The sequence below is a fragment of the Pelecanus crispus genome, chromosome 2 (assembly GCF_030463565.1).
Source record: "Pelecanus crispus isolate bPelCri1 chromosome 2, bPelCri1.pri, whole genome shotgun sequence".
In the NCBI taxonomy this organism is placed as follows: domain Eukaryota; kingdom Metazoa; phylum Chordata; class Aves; order Pelecaniformes; family Pelecanidae; genus Pelecanus; species Pelecanus crispus.
The window spans coordinates 3741987-3761938 of NC_134644.1; the positions used below are offsets into that span (position 1 = coordinate 3741987).

Consider the following 19952-nt stretch of genomic DNA (forward strand, 5'->3'; position numbering starts at 1 on the left):
TTTTACCAGCTGTGATGGCAATCCACAAAGAATTGTTATCTTCCTGTTTGGTATTGCCCAGTATGTTTCGGAATCCCTAACAGCTTTGAGCTGCTCACATAAGATTTTCCCGAGTCAGATATTTAAGGTGCAATACAGTTGTCTCTACATGGGTTTCTGGTGCCTTTTGAGATACCCCTTTTGGGCATTCTGCCTGGCCTTCCGCTGCCACTTCAGAGAGTGAGGGCTCTTTCATATGTTCTGCGTGGTATCTGCCAGCCCCTGCCCTAGACATCCCAGATGGCTTTGGGTCGTAGTGCTTAGGAAGCTGAATTGTGCCCCTATGGTGGGATTCGGTGGCCCATACACAGGCATCTAGTGCCACTGAGGCACTTCACGATATCGCCCCTGGCCTCCATCTCCTTCTCCAGAGGGACCCAGAGCACTCACAGGTCCTGCATTGTATCTGGGAGCCACATGTGGATGTCCCAGCCAGCCTGGAGCATCTGAAATGGCACTGGGCACCATGCAGAGGCAAGTCTGTGTGTCCCCGAGGCTGAGCACAGCCTTCAGACTTAGACACATCTAAACTGAAATTTCTACAGGCAGATATCTCCATATAAGGTGGGAGTCTCTGCTCCCAACAACCAGTGGAAATCTCTTCAAGCTAGTCAGTGAAGCCCTGTCTAGCTGTAAAATGCAATGAGCCTGGAATAGCTTTCCAGGCTCCACTGGCAGTCTTAACCAGATATTCATTGACTGCAATATTCAAAAAGGGCAGAAATTTATTTATTGGGCTCAAATGTGTGAGGAAGAAAAAAAAAAAAAAAAAAAGTTGTTTGGCTGTGTTTTATATGCATGCATAGAATCACAGGATATTTGAGGTTGGAAAGGACTTCTGGAGAGAGTGTAGTCCACCCCCCTGCTCAGAGCAGGGTCACCTAGAACAAGTTGCCCAGGACCATGTCCAGTTATATTAATTTCACATTTTGTTCTCAACATAATGCTTAGTTAAATGCCACTGAGGCTCTTCTGCCCAGGCTTTAGAATAACATTTCCATGTACTTTCTTGGAGCTTACTCACAGACTTTTAACCTCTTCTCAATTTAATTCTCCTCAGTTCCCACAGTGACAATGCTAAAAGAGATTGCCAGGGAAGCACCCCCTGAGAGCCAACCAGAAGAGCTGGTGGATGGCCATGTCCAGCCCAGCTTGCCCCCTGAGGCTGCTCAGGAGGGAGACCTTCACCTCCTGTGGGAAGCCCTGGCCAAGAAACGCCGGATGAGCCGGGAGCCCACCTTGGATTCCATCAGCGAGGTGCCTGAAGAGGACGAGAAGCTTCAGAAGTTGAGGAAGGAGGAAGCAGAGATGTCTCACTATTACTCAGAGGAGTACTCCACGTGTGATGAGCTGGCTAGGACAGGAGAAGCAGATCTCTCATTCACAAGCTCAGATGATGAGTCTAGAGCTGGGACTCCTTCGCTGGTGAACTACCTCAAGAAAGCTGGGAAGACAAGTGTCAGTGTTACTAGCAAGGTTCAGTCCACCTCCACAGGCAAATTATGGAAACAGTGGGAGAAATCCGGTGCGGAGACTGTTGTGACTGCCCCAGCTGCTAAACCAGCTGAACCAGAAATACCAGATTTAGATGATCCTTCCATGAACATGGCCGCTGTGAAGATCCAGGCTGCTTTCAAAGGCTACAAAGTCAGGAAAGAGATCAAACAACAAGAGTGCCCAGTGTTTACTGAGACCTTCAAAGATTTCTCTGGTGAGCCTGGAAGCACTCTCCACCTTGAGTGTGTGGCCCACAGCAAAACCGACATGAAAGTCCGTTGGCTGAAAGATGGGGAGGAGCTTTCAGACAGTCGCCACCATCACATAGACAATTACAGTGATGGGACCTGCTCTTTGATTATCACTGGCCTGGACAGGAAAGATGCGGGTAAATACACCTGTGAGGCATCCAATAAATTTGGCAAGGTTTCACACAGTGCTAAGGTGGTTATTGGCACTCAGGAACCTCAAGTTCTTCATAAGGAGGAGCAGGTTAAACAAAGCACTGACAGTGAGACAGAGAGCTCATCTGGCAGTGAGCTGGATGATGCTTTCCGTAAAGCAGGAAGGAGACTTCATAGACTCTTCAGGGCCAAGATCTCAACAGAGATATCTGACGTGGAGGAAGAGCTCTTTGTCAGTGCAGATGAAGGGGACATAGAGGTGGTTGACCAGCAGACATATCGTGAGGATGACCAGTACATCTACATCAAGTTTGAAATCTTGTCTGAGGCAAAAACTGCTGCCACTCGTTTCAGAGAGATGTTTGGTGCCCTGGGAATTCCCGTGGAGATTGACATTTTAGAACAAAGCCCTAAAAAAATTGAATTGCGTATTGGGAAAGCAACACCACCCACCCATGAGAAGTTTGTACCACCAGTAGTGAGACCTCCACCACCTTTGCTGACTTCTGATACAGGTAGGTGAAACAAACCTGTTTATTTGGAAAAGACATCTGGAGCAGGTCAGAGTGTTATCTTTTCACTCACAAATAACTTCCAAAAGCCTTTGTTTTTCATTTGGTGCAGATATTTTTCTGGAAACTTTGTATTTTTGGAAAAACTGATGAATCTTTTATTTTTTTCACTTTGAGAAAGAGGAGGGACGTTAGTGATGAAGAAAGGGGGTCGCAAAGTATTGACTTATCTACCTTATCTGCTTTTCACAATAGAAATGTCCCCTATTACAACAATATAGCCATAAGTGCTATGATTATTATACTTAAATAAATGAAACAGTTTTCAGAACAGTCCTGAGGGAGACGACATTTTGGCAAGGAGAGGAACAGAGGCAATGTATAGTTTGCAGCCGTGGTATTGCAGTGCTTATGGTGTTACGGAATATCTTCATAGTGTTCGTCAGGGAGTTTCTTCTTGACTGTTTTCATAGAGAAAAGGTATCACTCTGCAATTAAAAAACCTAGAAACCAGAAGACTTCAGGCACTGGGCAGCAGTGCTCATAAAATGCATCTTTTAACACAACCAAGTTTTTCCTTTCTTCCCTCCTAACTACCCTGACTTTAGCTCCCATGTTCATGACTGAGCTCCAAAACCAAGAGGTACAAGATGGATATCCAGTCAGCTTTGACTGCATTGTCGTTGGCAAACCGCTCCCCACGGTTCGCTGGTTCAAGGATGGGAAAGCTATTGAAGAAAACGATCATTACATGATCAACGAGGACCAGGAAGGGTGTCATCAGCTGATCATCACAGCTGTGGTCCCCGCTGACATGGGTGTTTATCGTTGCCTTGCTGAAAACAACATGGGAGTTGCTTCAACCAAGGCTGAGCTTCGAGTGGACTGTAAGTCTCAAGATCATTGTAGAAAAAACAAGGGAAGGGGTCCTGCTGAGAGGCGGATAAATCTTTTTTCAAGAAAAATACCATTTACATTAAAAAAAAAATGTGTGTGAAGCTTACAAAATGTTTCACTTGCAAACTTCTTGGGTTCAGTTGAGTTTTGCCAACTCGAAGACAAGGCTCAGAGCAAAGCTTTTCAGATAAACAGAAGTGGTTGCCATAATCCAGGGATGTGTGGGATCCTGCTGCAGTAGCAGTGTCACTCAAATTAGTAGGGAAACTACAATTATAGTAAGAAAAATAGTTTCAAAGCTCAGATTATAGAAAACACTTCCTTTTCCGTTTAACAGTGACCAGCACTGACTATGAGACAGCAGCAGATGCAACAGAGACGTCTTCTTACTACAGTGCCAAAGAATATATTTCAAGGTAAATATCAAACTCTAGCTCTTTCTAACTTCTGACTTGATAAGATCAATATGTATATTTATGTCAAGCCTGTTTTTCCTATACCTAGCAAGGCCAGTTTAATGTCATAAAGCTGCCAGACCAGCTGAGATGCAGTAACTGCAACAGCTGGGCATTTATGTGGCTGGAAAGCTGTCTGGCGGAAAAGGACCTGGGGGTGTTGGTCGACAGCCGGCTGAACATGAGCCAGCAGTGTGCCCAGGTGGCCAAGAAGGCCAACAGCATCCTGGCCTGTATCAGGAATAGTGTGGCCAGCAGGAGCAGGGAGGTGATTGTGCCCCTGTACTCGGCGCTGGTGAGGCCGCACCTGGAATACTGTGTCCAGTTTTGGGCCCCTCAATACAAGAAGGACATTGGGGTGCTGGAGCGTGTTCAGAGAAGGGCAACAAAGCTGGTGCAGGGTCTGGAGCACAGGGCTGGTGGGGAGCGGCTGAGGGAGCTGGGGGTGTTCAGCCTGGAGAAGAGGAGGCTGAGGGGAGACCTGATCGCTCTCTACAACTACCTGACAGGAGGCTGTAGTGAGGTGGGTGTTGGTCTCTTCTCCCAAGTAGTTAGTGACAGGACAAGAGGAAATGGGCTCAAGCTGCGCCAGGGGAGGTTTAGGTTGGAAATTAGGAAAAATTTCTTTACGGAAAGGGTGGTCAAGCATTGGAACAGGCTGCCTAGAGAGGTGGTGGAGTCACCATCCCTGGAAGTGGTCAAAAAATGGGTAGATGTGGCACTTTGGGACATGGTTTAGGCTAGTCTACCCTTGATTGGCTTAGAGTAGACTTGGTAGTGTAGGTTAATGGTTGGACTGGATGATCTTAAAGGTCTTTCCCAACCTAAACGATTCTATGATTCTATGATTCTGTGATCATGTGCAAACTCACTCTGGCTGCCTTCAGGCTAGGCTGGATATGTCTTCACGGTATCACTTCATTACTTTTAATGTCATATGGTGCCGAATCTGTTGTTGTGATGACAAAACCCACACACTGATTTAACCTAAAATAGGAAATTCTGATTCCTAACTCTTTTCTGGCTTGCTGACTTTCTTCTTTCTAATTCTAATTGCTTAGCCGAGAACAGGAGGAATCTACCACTGAGGAGGAGCAATTGCCCCAGATCTTTGATGAGCTTCATGATATTCATGTGGCACCTGGAGCACCACTGGCTAAATTTCACCTGAAGGTGAAAGGTGAGGCGAGCCCACAGCACTGTCAGTTGTTCCAGGTTTGCTGTCAGGTTGAAGTGCTGGACAAGGTTTTCCAATGTGTTCTTCTGCAGCTGTAACCCCAGTCCATACGTCTTGCACCACATTTGCACAAACCAACTAGAAGAATGTGTTCATGATGATGAACATTGACTTTTACAGCAGATTCAGGCAGATTAAGTGTCTCATTCTGTGTCCTTGTCTCCAGGCATAATTACAGGCATACGCTTCTGAAAACTGTCCTGTAATTCTCTGAGCACATTAGTTATGGAGGAGCAATAAGGAATAAAAAAAGATAATGAGGGTGTCCTTTATTCTCTTTAATAAATGAAATAGTCCTGGACTTGCCTTACTCTATGAGGGGGTTGCTGCTACAACCTAAAAACTGCAAAAACATCCTCCTGGTGTTGACTGCCTGTGGTAGGGAGAGGTAGGGATTCTCTTGTTTTCTCTGACTGCTGTCTATAAAAATGATAAGAACTGTTTTGGCTTCAACTTTTCTCTTTGTTTGCATTGCAAATCAGACCTAAGTGCTCCCTTTCCAACCCAGAAGGCATTTGCACATGCAGCCAATATGGGGAGTGCCAGAAACTGAAGAGGCAGGAAAGAACTTTAATAGATAGAATTTCATGAATTTGCAGCCATTCCTAATAGGGTTAATCCTTGAAATGGCAGCCCTGGGCAGAGCTGAGGATTCCTTGGCTCCTGCTCGGAAGGATCTGCCTGTCTGGAGATGCTCCCAAATCGATGTTGCCAACAACAACTCCATGTGTGTAACCGCTCCTTGCAGGGTACCCGCAGCCTCGTCTCTATTGGTTCAAAAATGGGCAGCCATTAAAGGCCTCGGATCGCATCCTGAAGACTGATAAACAAGAATTCCACTCACTGGAAATTCGCGACATCACTAAGGCAGATGCTGGCCAGTACTCAATATTTGTCATCAACTCTGCTGGTTCTGCATATTCGTCGGCCAGGCTGGTAGTCAAAGGTAGGTATTGGACTATTTTTGGCACCTGCTTTTCTCTATTCCAGTGGCTCTTTCCATTTTATATAGTTATTTCTCTTGAGAAAACCTACCAAGGTAAGTCAATAGGGATGGGGAAGTCTGTAGATAAAAGACGACATGCTTTAATCTTGGTTCACCTATAAATTTACTGTGCATCCCAAAGATGAGACATGTCACTTCTCTAGGGTCTGACTGTTGTCTCATAAACATGCATTTTATTCCTGCCTAACCTCATTAACTTTAATGGTTCCTTTTATTAAAACTGAGGGCCTCTTATAAATCATACTAACATTTCTGTGTAATATCTCCTGCAAGGAGTAATCCCCTGGAGTCACTTTTTTTTTTTCTTCAACTCATGGACAGAAAGATATTTGTATTTGTCATTTCGGGTTTTGTCATTTTGTTTATTCTCCTTGTGTTACAGACCCTGATGAGAAAGAAGAGCCATCAGAAACAGGTGAGAGAGGCCATAGCAGGTGGTAACAGAACCCCTAGGAATTTTGCAGTAGTTTAAACTCACACAGAAGGTGTCACCATGTTTCATCAATAATGTCATTTTCAGATTCCCATGAGCAGCTGATACCACCAAGGTTCCTAGAAAGATTTACTAATAAAAAGGTGAAAAAAGGTGCAAGCATCACATTATCTGTAAAAGTTGAAGGTAAGTGCATAGATAGCTTGCCTCTCTGCATCACACTTAAATTTCATAACTTCATGACACATTCTAGGCTCTCTCTGGCCCAAGTCATCATAACCTCATCTCCTGTATCTGAAGTCTGGGACTCTACTCCCAGCTTTGTAAGAGACTTTATGTGCTTTACAGAAAAAACATCTTACTCATCTTTACCTCCATTTTCCTGTATGTAAAACCACGGTTAATAACACTTATTAGTCTTATGAAGATGTGTTGATTAACAGTTTTGGTTTTACAAAAAGGTTTAATGTCCTTATGACTGTGCTGTAGAAACTTTTACATTCCTTTATTATATATTATGCCTGTTAGTGTTGGAAAAGCATCAGGAAACAGATCAAAATAGCATTTATTCACAGCACAGCTTATAATTGTAAGGAAGGAACACCATTAGGAAAATTAAAGCTCATTGCATTGGCTTTCCTTTAGGACATCCACCACCAACTATTACTTGGCTGAAAGAAGAGTCTCGGGAAGACATCCTGTGGATCAAACCAGACACTCCTGGGTATAAACTTGCCAGTTCAAATATGCATCACAGTCTAATCCTGTTGGATGTTAAAAAGAACTACAGTGGAGCTTACACGTGCATTGCTACCAACAAGGCTGGCCAGTCCATCTGCACCGCCACCCTGGAAGTTGCAGATGGTAAATCTTTGTTACAATACAAACACATTCTCTATGTTACCTTTTATACAGTGCTGAAGAGAAAAACAAGCATGACTGATAAGGAAATTAAATCACAACTGAAAAAAATGCATTTTCCCAAGATTAGCCATGACTTTGCCTTGCAAATGATTACACTCTTTACTTCTGTAATATTTTAAATTTCTCACCCTATCTTGGATTAACAGCAGCATCTTTTCTGTATAAACAGATGACAAGTCCAAGAATCAGCCAAGTTAATCACAAAGGAAAAAGAAAGGAAGAAAGGCAATGTAAAGTAACTAGAAAAAGTCACCATTTGAAAAATTATTTTGAGTGTTTCACTCTCCTAAGGTATTTTGCATTGTAGAATTGCCTTAAGGCAGCTAGAGTTGTTTGATTCCCCTTTGTAGAACTTTCCAGGGCCTCTCCTGGCACAATTCCTTCAGTAAGATGGGGGACCAGCAAATACAGGGTGGAAATAGGGGCAGCACTGTGAAGGACTCCATTTTTCTGTTATCCTTCTTTGCACCCCACATTTTTACTGTACCAAGAGCTACAGGAGCATAGCTTAAGCAGTGTAGAGAAATGAGGCAATCGTACATCTACGTGAACAGGGAGAGGAGAAAACTATTTGCATCATATGAGTGGGAGTATGTATCCCAGGTCAGGAGCTGCTAGCAGAACAGATTCAGTATTCCAGTGTTCCCAGTAATCCATGTCTAGAAAATGTGCCTACATTAAATACATAAAAATAACATACTCTAGCTTCTGTCTTCTAATGATAAACCCTAATCTTGCAGTGAAAGAGGCTGAAGTTCTGACCCAGGAGCGTGTGATGGTGTCCGAAGCCATCATGACCACACTGGGGTAAGTGGTTGGCCACCCATGCCGAAGTGGAGCAGTGCAGGTACCACCCTGCAGAAGTTCCCATGAGTCACTTTTCGGCAGTGTTCACTTTGGACATCTTATATTCATGTCTCAGCACCAGAGCTAAAATAGTTTGAGGTCCTAGCATGGAAAGTGTTATAAATACTGTAGTATCAATGTCAGCCATTTATGATTGACTATCAGGGAGGATAGGAACAAGGACAGAAAAAAAAAAAAATGTGGGTAGGTCATATAAAATTCTTGCTACTTTTTCATCTCCTAAGCAGAATGCCAAAAAAATTCACAGGGTCAAGGTCTGACTGTTATTTGCCAACATTGAAATACACTGATGCATCACAGAAAAAGAAGTAGATGAAAGGGGTCTGCGCACAAACTTCTTGTTTGCAAATGCACCTGAATAACCTCAATTCACCATTCTTGGTTTGGATACTAGGCAGATATAGTCTGAAAAGCAGTATCCACCTGAACACACATTAGCTTCTAGAATATGTCTAGCCTAAAAGGCTTGACCAGTCTTCCTTTGAAGAAGTGTGAAGAAAGTAAAGAAAGCTGTTAGCTATTATTATTAGCTATTCAGCTATTCCACTGCAACCTCTCCTAAGGATGTGCCCAGGCTCTGTCAGGCATACTTAGTGATATATGGTTTACCACATATCAGGTGAAGTGAGGTTCCTCCTGCTTCCTATGTACTCACAGAGAATTAGGGCAGATGAGCTTGTGCAATACAAATTTATATCCTGTCTCCAAAAAGCAAAGGAATGTGAGAGTTATTGATTTCAGGATGTGTTCTGACAGAGCTGTATTCTTGGGAAACACCACAAACACTCTTCATCAGATGCAAGCAAATGCTGGTAGTTCTTCACATCTCTGAAGCCATTTTCAATCAGTGTTGATAATATAGTCTCCTGCCCCTTTCTTGCTGGCGTGAATGAATTTGGTGCTGGTAAAAGCTGTCAGGGCCTCTTTGGGCCTCAAAACCACTGCAGTACCAGCAGTCAGGTTGCTTCCCCAACACACGGGCATCCTCATGTAACGGGAGCAGATCTCTTGGCAGGACCACAGCATCTGCATATGCTCCAGTCCTCGGTTTCCTGATGAAGCCACTGGAAATTGTTGAGCATTAGTTCTCTGAAAGCTGACTGAGACTACAGATCCCACTTGACATAATGTCTCCAATTTCAGTGGAAGCTGAGAATAAAGTCCCAGTAGCACCAAGCTGCTGGAGGCCACTTCGTTCTGCCACCCACCCCCTGAGCAGCCAGGTCTTCTTAAGCAACAGTTTGAAATAGAAGTCAGGAATAAGGAGAATTCTCAGATAGGATTTGGCTCAAAGACTGAGACACCCACGTGTTTCTGGCCCATATGAGCCAGGTGCCCCAGGTCTCGTTTCTTAGAGCGGCCCTGGTGAGTATCGGCTACCAGCACCTGCAGTCCAAACCAGAGTCCTTAGATATTTCCAGCCTTCACGTACAAGGTGTGAGAAGGAGGGGGTGTTTCTCATTTAGCTCTCCTTACTACACATTTTAACTTTCACCTCTGCTTTACTCTTTCTTTTTCAGAGCTATTCATCCCTCTGAAACAAGAGAAGGTAAGAGAAGCTATTTTCTCTCTCCTGCTCCTGCCCTTCACATCTACAGCTGAGATTGTCTATGTATTTCATGATTGCCACCTACTTTTGTCCCGTTTTCTTGAAATTGTCTGAAATGTTGGAACTTTTCAGGACTGGTCTCTGTTCAAGGGTGAATTATTTGGATGAAATGTGAGCAACCACAGTTTTAAAAACAGGGGAAGTGAAGAAAATTAGACCTTCCTTGCACAGAAGCTTTTGTTACTCAAAAAAGATGACTTTCCATTGACATTGCCTGCTTAATAGAAAATTCTCTATTTCCAGGAGACCTTGAAGCTGGTAGAGAAGGTGTACCCAAAAGCCCTATTTCATTAGCTGATGTTGGCTCAGAAGAGTTCTTCCAGAAACTCACCTCGCATATCTCAGAAATGGTATCTGCAAAAATAAGTCAGGGTAAGGAACCTGGCAAACACAATTTAATTAGTAGAGAAAAATATGCAATTTTTTTTTTTTTAGGTATTATGTGGACTGATATTTAATCACTGAGATTTATGAAGCAGATTTTGAGGCAGTCATCCTACATAAGCATATGAACATTTGTAAATGCTTAGGACTAAGAATTTTTAGTAAGAGTCCATCCAAACTGCATGTCTTAGTCTACAGTTTTGAACTAGAAAAAAGCTATTACAGTAAACTAGGATGTTTAGTGTCCATTTTCTGCATACAGTGTTTATTTAAATAAGCAGGGGTAACTGTAAGCTTTAGACTGGAGACCAAGTTGTAAAAATGGAAGTGTATTTTGAACACATGAGGCATTTTGAGTTCCTCAGATATTCATCACTCCTGAGTCTGAAAGCAATCCTGTTTTGAAGACTTCCCACATCTTCAAGTTTTAGCTCACAATGGGATTTTAAAATCAAGTTGAGGATGAAAACTGTGCGCAGCTGTGCAGTAATCCAATGATTTGTTGAATTAAATGAAAAATCCTGGTTTGTATATCTTATATGGATTATCCTGTAGTAAAATTTTATCTTGAAAAAAATAGAGGTATTACCTCTCCTACAAATACTCTTGCAGTGCCGTGGCAATACATGCGATAGGCGTGCAAACTCATGTATTAAAATGTCCTTATTATTTATTTAAACCTAAATATCAATAGGAGATCATACTAAATCCTACAAATGCTCTTCCTAGGGAATATTTGATTTTATTAAATTGAAAATTATTATAGATTCGGTTTGTGTTCGAATTGGAGATCTTTATTTTACACTTTGCTGTTGCTCTGCTTTTTAGCTACACTTCGAGTGCCAGGTGCAGAAAGTGATGATGAGTCAAAAACTCCCTCTGCATCTCCTCGCCATGGACGATCCAGACCTTCATCCATTGCTCAGGAGTCCTCCTCTGAATCTGAAGATGGGGATTCCAGAGGAGAGGTATATCTTTATGAACAAGTTTGACACAAGGAGAAAACTTTACTTAGAATGACCAATCTCCTATGGTTTAAGGGTCTCCATCCCCTTTAGGGATGAACTTCACTTTAGTAGGTATATTCAGTAGTTAAATATTGGGTCTGTGATGCAGAGCACAGAGAATCAAATTCTGATGCTCATTGTTGTGATCTTGAACGAGTTGTTCAAAAACATACCTATTATTTGGCACCTTTTGCTTTCACGGCTGAGCTTCAGAAAGTCAGAGTTTGATTTTCTGTGGCCTTGGATAGAGTTGGTCAAAAGAATTTTGTTGAGAAGTTCTTAATGAGAAAAATGAGGATTTTGTGAAAATTAGACCTTTCTGGGTGTTCATTTCAGACACTTCCTAAAAAAAAGAATAAAGCTGGAGAATAAAACATTAAACACAGATAAGCACTTATGTTCTGCTGGTGTTAGTGTACTCTTTCTTCATAGCATAAAATAACTGTCACTTCATGCCTGCAGATCTTTGACGTCTACATGGTCACAGCTGACTACGTGCCCGCTGCACCTGAGAGGGAGACCATCACTTTGAAGGAAGGCCAATATGTGGAAGTCCTTGATTCAGCTCATCCTCTGAAATGGCTGGTCAGGACTAAACCCACAAAATCTAGCCCCTCTCGACAGGGCTGGGTATCTCCAGCTTATCTGGACAAGAAATTGAAGGTGACTGATCACGCTGTGTTTATTTTTCATGTAAAATTACTTGCTCCTGTTGCAGTTTAGAGCCATCCCTTCTGCAAGGAGTGATGGATGAGGAGGTTGTTGAAGGGGTTTGTAACATGATTGGACTTTTTCATGTTTTGATGAGACAATATTTCTGTATGTGTGCAGGGGTGCCTGGGTTTGAAAGACCTAATGATGCTCCAGCAAAGAGAAAATTCACACTGGTTTAAGAATTGTTGAAAGGGACTGTGAACACCTGAGGGACCTTCCTCAGTGCGCATTGATAAAAGCACCGTTAACTTAAAAGAATATTTCTTTTTTTCTTGTTTTTTTTCAGTTGTCACCAGAGTGGGGAACAACAGAAGCTCCTGAGTTCCCTGGAGAGTTTGTTTCTGAAGACGAATATAAAAGGAAGCTAGGGTGAGCTCGTGTCATTTGGTATTTGCACCTTTCAGTTTTCCTGCCTTTTGAACTAACACAAGTGTTGACATCGAGGTTCCTCCTGTCAGAGTCACTGTTTTTTGTTCTGCTGAGTCCTGCCACCTCCCCTTTCCGAGAATCAAGCAAACACTTGAATCCCTCAGACTTGTAATTTGTGATCTTTGATTGGGTTTTGCCATTGATTTCATCCTAGGAAAATTCCAGGCAATCTAAATCACATTGAATGACTTGAAAGGAGGGTTTTATATGATGTAATATTGGAAGCTCTCTGGTTTCACAAAATCCTAAACTACAGTACCTCTGTACTTTGGGGTGTCCTATATCTGAGAATGATGCCTAAAGAGGGAGTGAAAGCACTCAACCTTGTGTTACTCCCTTGCAGTGCAGCACACTATTGTCCTCTCATGGAGACATTTTCTTTCTTGATTACATGAAGTGGCACTGAAGTTGCTACTGTCCACATTACACAGGTCCTTCTGTTGCTCACACTCTATTTTATCTGCCCTAACAGCAGACACCTGTAAGGTAGAGGTAGGTGTCATTCCATGAGCAGGGTGTCTAAGTTCCTCTTATGGTCAGAGGGGATCTAGTCAACACGCTCCAGGCAGTCTGTTTCTCTGATCATATATCTCTACTTTAGAGCCTAGAAGTCTCTCAGCACATCAAGGATAATTGTGATGATTTTTCTGTGATTTCTTTTTGCCTATTTGTCTTCCCTTCAGTGTTCTTATTCAAGAGCTGTTGATCTCAGAAGAGGATTACATTCAAGATCTACAGTTCCTCCAGACTCATCACCTTAAGTACACTGAGACCTGTCCCAGTGTTCCAGGAGCTGTCGCCAGTCAGAAATCCACCATCTTCAGAAATATTGATGACATTGCTCGCTTCCATTCCAGGTGGGCATTCCCGCGTGCCTTCATTGCAGACCAAAATGTGGCTCACATACCTGGTGTCAGAGCCACAGTAACTATCGTTACTGTGAAGGATGTGGAGCACTGGCAGTGCTGATGGGCAAGGATGCTGATGGTCCTTTTGAGATGACAGATGATGGCATAGCTTAAGTCAGAGCACAGGGTTGGGACTCCTGTAATACCCTTCAGAGCTTCAAGGCTTCATATGCCTGGCTTATTTCCTACCCTTTTAAGCAAATTTAATTGAGAAACAGTGAATTATTATAAAAAGGCAACATGGTCTTACAGGCACTTCACTAGTGTCTTCATGGAGATACAGGTTCATCTAAAACTGGTGCCAGCGTCCATGCGTTCAAAACACATCCAGCTGTAGCAGGCTGCCCAGGTACAACACTGTGGCACGATGCCTCTGCCTACTCCAAGAAAGGATTTACCACAGATCTGCTGTTCACAAAGCAACTTCCCAAAGTCCAGGCTGAAATACTTTTACTTGCCAGGGAGAGGAGGTGTTGTACAATGTCTTATGTGCATTAGGTTTTCTATTGCTAAGGGGCCTCCTTTTGTACCTCCATACCCTTGCTTAAATGGGAAGTGATCGTTCTCATGGGAAGTCCCTGCCAACAGCATGAGAATCACCCTTTCTTCCCCGTTTTCCTAACCTGTGGTCCTAACTTTTGGTTTACCTCGGGGGGGGGGGGGGGGGTCAATAATATGCACGCACAAAGCTCAACAACCAGTGAGCGTGCAGCATCTTCCCTGATCAACGTGTGCTCCGATCAGTGCTAGCAGCGTCGTGAGCAGGAGCGACCAATAAGGGGTTTGAGCAGGTTGCGCTGGAAAGTAGATCGTTACTCCAGGAAAAGCATGATGGGGGGGCACTGCTTCTGCAATGGGGAAACGCTTATGTGGGACATCTGGCACTTTTCTTGGTTGGGCCACGAGAATAGATTTCCCTTCTCTTTCCTCTCTCTCTCTCTTCTCCCTCCATCTCCTTTTGTTTTTCCCCAAAAGTAACTTCAGCTGTGAGTGGCGATGCATGTTATCAGCTACCAACACTGCTAAAAATCTTTGTGCATGTGAACCTATCTCAACATCTTTTGTGAAACAGAGTAGGGTTCTCTATCTTCACTCACGTGGATGGCTCATCGATCATTAAACTGAGGCATAAGGATCTGGGGAGGGCTTACTTCCCAACTTAAGCTAAGCCCTTGAAAATTATCCCTACCTTCCTTGCAGGGAATTTCATACATTCAAGCTGAGAGGGGACAGCATCATGCTGGATGGAGAGGCATTGAGAAGTTTAATGTTAATGTGGCAACATCCCTCGTTTCCCCCAGTCATTTTCTTTAATCTGTGTTAACCTGAAATTGCCTGATTTAAAAGTCTGGCTGCTGGGGCTGTGTTCTAGCCTCATTCCATCACCTTCTCCTCAGATGTCCTTTTTTCTTTGTCTCCACAGTGTCTTCCTCCGAGGCTTGCAGAAATGTGACACTGACGATGACGTGGCCATGTGCTTTATCAAGCACGAAGCAGAGTTTTATAAGTACATCCAGTACCTGGTGGGGAGGGTACAGGCTGAGTCAATTGTTGTCAGCAAAGCTGTCCAGGATTTCTACAAGGTAAAACAGTAGCCAAAGCACCTGCTGAACATGCATTCTATAACAAAGTGCATCAAGAAATGTAGTTATTAATCACAAATGTGGTCCTGAAAAAAGATTATTAAATATTTTTGTGGGAAATCATTGCTAAATATAATAATTTTGTATTCACTGTTTAGCTCTTCCTGGTTGGTACAATCAATATGGGAACATATTTACATATGCTTTTGTATTTATGAATATTATAAATATTATACAGATATGAATGTGGCTGTGATTATATAATTGCAATTAAGGGATGTTTTAAGGGCCACCGCATTATAAGACCAAGTGGACTCACATAAAATATTAGTATAGGTAGGAAAATCCTGTTTCTCCTCTCCAGCTGCTCAGGATTAAAGTTCACTAGTGAAAACACACACACAACACCCCAGACCCATGAGCACATGCATGTTTGTGGATCCCTTGAGTAGCAGCATGGCTCCTCTGTCCATCCAATATCCCTGCCCAGATCCTGAGCACTTTTACCCTCTCCATGAGCCTCCTATCTCACCAGCTAGTCCAGCTTGATGCTCACTAGCAAACAAATGCACGTGTTCACACTCACCCCACATTCACAGATCCCTCAAATTATCAGCACAAGCTCCCAGCCTCCCTAATATCCATGCCTGGATCCTGGGTCTCCTATTTGTAGCTAGTCCAGCTTGAAAGTTTGCTGGTGAATTGCACACGCTTGCACCCAGGTGCAACAGGTCAGTGGAAAGGATAAACATCCAGCTCAGTGGCTGATGTCCGAGCACATGGACCCCATGACCTGTGCTTCCACTCCAGGTGCCGGTGCCGAGACCCTCACTGGCTCCGGTCGCTGGCACTGCAAACACGCGGACTACTCTCGACTGAGGTCTGGTACCAGTTGCTGGCACAGCGTTCACTCCCTCCTGCCCTCCCACCCCCACAACAACGCTGATCTTTCCTGTCACACCATCTGGTTCTGCAAGCTTTGGATCACCTTTCCCCAGCATCAGTCCTGCACTGGAAAAGTAGACAAATTCAGCATTTCAGAAATATTGCAGTCTAAAATGATAACTCACTGATAAAGGATCAGGGAGGGTTACAGATGTCCAAAATATGGGGTAATAAGGTCTGGTAGAGCTATCCAGTTTTGGCTGAGTTAGGTCTATGAACCAGCATCATACGAGCATTTTTCCGGGAGTCATCCTTTCAATTGTTCTTTATAACAACCTTTCCTCATTCTTCCACGTATTTTTTCAGAGATACACAGATGAAATTTTAACTAATGAAGATCCTTCACAGCCACTTATCCCACCATTGCAGCACTACCTGGAAAAACCCATAAACAGGATCCAGCAGTACCAGACTATAATCAAGGTGAAAAGCTTTTGTTATGTGCTTATATCTGATAGGTTTATGTTCTGCATTGTGAGCCTTGTGCAGAAAAATATTTTATTTTTATTTCATATTTCTTGGCTTTCTTCTGATGCAACTACAATTGAAAGTTGTGTAAGACAGACAGACAGTAATCGTGACCAGTGATGGTGCCCTCTAAATAGTTTTTTAAATGTAAATCCAGGTAGAGGTTCACAGTCTCCAACCCCATAAAGTTCAGCAATCTTTATCTGAATGATCTTTAAATATATACATATACATATAAAAAATATATGCTTATATGCATATATATATATGAATACATTCATGTATATATCCATGACAAGTATGAATTTGCTTCACACTCAGCAACAGGTATGTTATGAAAATAAGCAATTTCCAATGTGTAAAAAACTTAACCTACCAGCTTCTCTCCTTGTGTTTTATACTGATGTTATAGTAAGATGAAATTTTTGTTTTCTGGAAAGTTTTGCCTCATTCTACCATCCTGAAATGTTTCATCTTTCAAGTTTTCATCTGTCCTACTCTCTCAGGTTCTAGCCCAGACCACAAATGAAAGTTTCAAAGTAGCATTTTTTAATGGTATTTTTCATGGGGAGTAGCACTAGGATAGTCAGAAAGAAGACTGCCAAAATGTTTCTGTATTCTAGCATTACAGAAGTGAGGAGTTTGAATAGTTTGAAGAGGGTTCAAATTAACTTTCTAGTTTTGAGCACCTGCCTCCACACAAACACCGACATTTTAAAGGATCTCTTGGAAGAGAGTGAGCATGCCTTCATCACTAAAAGACAGGAACAGGAACAAATGTAGAAGAAAAGGATAAGTGCCATTTCATATCTTTTCCATCCTCTCTTCTTTTTAATCTAATAGCACCTTTTAGTTTAGCACTGCTGCATGAATTGCTTGCCTCATGGTATTGTCAGGGTAAGCACAAGAGAAACGCAATGGATACACTTAGGATTGCTTTGGGTGTTTGGGGTTTCAATCACTGAAGCATATCTGGTATTTGCTTCAACTTTGTCTTTGTTTAATACCAATTAATGTAAGGAAAAGCCAGACTGGCTAAGTCAGTGAGGCTGCAGAATGGGTAGGAAAGAGGAGACTTTAGTAACTAAGCAGCACATGGTGAAAGAATGGGGTAAAAGTTGCTCAGATGAAAGAGCTGGAATGGATATTGAGAAACTCTTTGTCTATCAAGGAAACGTTTTTTTTTTCTTCTGACTGCCCAGTAATATTTTCTTCATTCTTCCACAGGAATTAATCCGAAACAAAGCAAGAAATAGCCAAAACTGCACTTTGCTGGAGCAGGCTTATGCCATTGTATCTGCACTCACCCGAAGAGCAGAAAACAACCTCCATGTCTCACTCATTGAGAATTATCCGGGGACCTTGGAAAGCCTTGGTGAACCCATCCGACAGGTAACTGGAAATTCTCAGTGTTAGTGTTATGCATGCCTTCATTAGTTTCTAAGTAGCCTTAGGTCCTACAAGAATCTTCTTTAGAAACCATATCTGAAGGAGTATTTGTTTATTGCCTTTCTTACTGTTCAGAGAGATGGGTCTCCTGGCTTGATTAAGGTTTGAAACACCAGAGCATAGATGCTTATGGAGCAATTCACACATAATGTACTTATTTGCTTTTCCAACCTGCTCATCAAACAGAAACATATTTCTTCTGGGCCCCCATATGATTTTAAAGCATTTTATTTTTTCCTCCTCCTCTCTTATTATTGGCAAGCTACATGGACCAACTCCTGAAATTACTGGCATCAGTGGTTTTTCCTGTTGTTTCCTCAAGTGTTAGAAGCTCACTGGGCCTTTTCAATCTGCATGCTTTCATTTGACAAATTTCTTCTGAAGAGCCTAGTTTGCTGGGATGTCAGTACAAGACAGCATAGTATACGTGGCATATGCTCCATGTGAAAACATTACATCAATTTATGGATGTTCTCCCACAGCTCTTCATATATCTTCACAAGACCTGTCTGCTTCTCCAGGTCTCTTTCATGAAACAGATGTGTGGTTTAGGAACACAGAGGAAAGGTGACCCAGCTATTGGGACACTGGTCTAGGACTTTCAACGGCCTTACTCAAATTCCTGTTTCTTTGAAGACTGACTGTGTCATGCTGGGCAAGTAATTTACTCCGCCTGTTTGTATCTTATGTCTTCCATGGGAATCACAGTCTACTGCTGAGTGGAGTTGTAAGGCTAAATTACAGTGATTCTCTGCTGGGCACTCATCTACCCACATTTAGACACCCAAAAAAGAGTCCAGTCACACCCCAAGAGTGCCTACTTCTCCCTAATGATGCCAAGGGGGAACCCATGTCACTAACTGAGCTGTACATGTCCGAAGGTACGTGAGATGAATGTCCTGCTCTGGTGAAGGAGACTAAGTGAGCATATAAAGTGTCCACATAACACACAAAATATGATTTTCCATTAGCATTTTCATTTCCAACAGTGGGCCTACCTGAGAGGAGCTCTGTATTTTTCTGGCAACAAATAATACCATTTAAAGGACAATGTAATGACAACCACTGCGTGTACCCCTGTCGCTGCTATCAGTCTGATGCATCACCTTTAGCATTAGAAACAGTCTGCTGTGCTGTAATAAAAGAGACACGTAAGGTGACGATGTAACAGTAAACATTAGTTGTCTGTTCACTGAAAAAGGAAGGTGAGACATCATTGTGGTAATTATTCTAGATTCATCAGTATGTGCTCTTCCTTCTTTTTCCTATCAGGGCCACTTCATTGTGTGGGAAGGAGCTCCAGGAGCTAGAATGGCATGGAAAGGACACAAAAGACATGTCTTCCTCTTCAAAAATTATCTTGTGATCTGCAAACCAAAGCGAGACACAAAGACAGACACCTACAGTTACATCTTCAAGAACATCATGAAGGTCTGATCATTATATCCTCACCTAGAGCATTTCTCTCTCATTGAGAACTTCATGTTTATATCCAGCTTGGATATTTCATTAATCCTTTTGAGCTATTCCTTTGTTTCCAAAAGTCTTTGAAGCACAAGTAGAATCTATGTCTATTCCGAAACCTCTCTGTTACACATGTCAGAAACTATCAGAAGCATGGGTGGACTTTTATCGTGCAGCAATGAAATTGCTTGTGCAAGAGTTTGTTCATCTCTGTTACCTCATTGGGTTAACTGCATAAGTACATGATACTGATGTGAATTTTGCTGTCTATAGTATTTGCTAGCATTTGTAGATCTTTGGTTTTGGCAGTCTATAATGTTGGTGGTTAACTGGAAGAAATGCTGGTTTAGTCATATGCTACATTCCCAGTGGTTCTTTCTGCTGGTTATGTCCTTTCCTGACACCAATTCCTATTTAGAAATGAAAAATTCAGCGGATTTGACCAGCTCACCTTCAGACATTCAGGGCTCAGTTTAAAACTGCAAGAAATTGCAGGAAGAGTTTTCCCAAGGCAGTAGATGTTCAACTCCAGGAAAAACCAATCAAACAAAAACCTGATGGAGTTCTTGACCAAGCCCAGTCAGGGTCTTCTGAAAGTCCTTATCTCTGTCCTCATTGATATTCATAGGCAGATTTTATTTTTCAAGGGAAAAAAAGGGATGCTTTGTATAGAGAGAGCCTGTTCTGTAATTTCTTTTCATGTTGTCCCTAATTGTGCTGT

The 19952-nt window shown here is 42.5% G+C and overlaps 1 protein-coding gene across 1 annotated transcript in view; it reads left to right on the forward strand.

Moving 5' to 3' along the window:
• Positions 1-19952, forward strand: part of OBSCN (obscurin, cytoskeletal calmodulin and titin-interacting RhoGEF) — a 190216-nt gene that overhangs the window by 121669 nt on the left and 48595 nt on the right. The window contains exons 72-90 of the mRNA XM_075704703.1: positions 1100-2455; positions 3061-3339; positions 3687-3765; positions 4866-4984; positions 5790-5987; positions 6430-6462; positions 6568-6666; positions 7126-7344; positions 8145-8211; positions 9792-9820; positions 10124-10252; positions 11093-11232; positions 11734-11934; positions 12272-12354; positions 13098-13271; positions 14746-14905; positions 16157-16273; positions 17546-17710; positions 19040-19198. Coding sequence (XP_075560818.1) covers positions 1100-2455; positions 3061-3339; positions 3687-3765; positions 4866-4984; positions 5790-5987; positions 6430-6462; positions 6568-6666; positions 7126-7344; positions 8145-8211; positions 9792-9820; positions 10124-10252; positions 11093-11232; positions 11734-11934; positions 12272-12354; positions 13098-13271; positions 14746-14905; positions 16157-16273; positions 17546-17710; positions 19040-19198 — 3806 coding nt within the window. The remainder of the gene's footprint in view (positions 1-1099; positions 2456-3060; positions 3340-3686; positions 3766-4865; positions 4985-5789; positions 5988-6429; positions 6463-6567; positions 6667-7125; positions 7345-8144; positions 8212-9791; positions 9821-10123; positions 10253-11092; positions 11233-11733; positions 11935-12271; positions 12355-13097; positions 13272-14745; positions 14906-16156; positions 16274-17545; positions 17711-19039; positions 19199-19952) is intronic.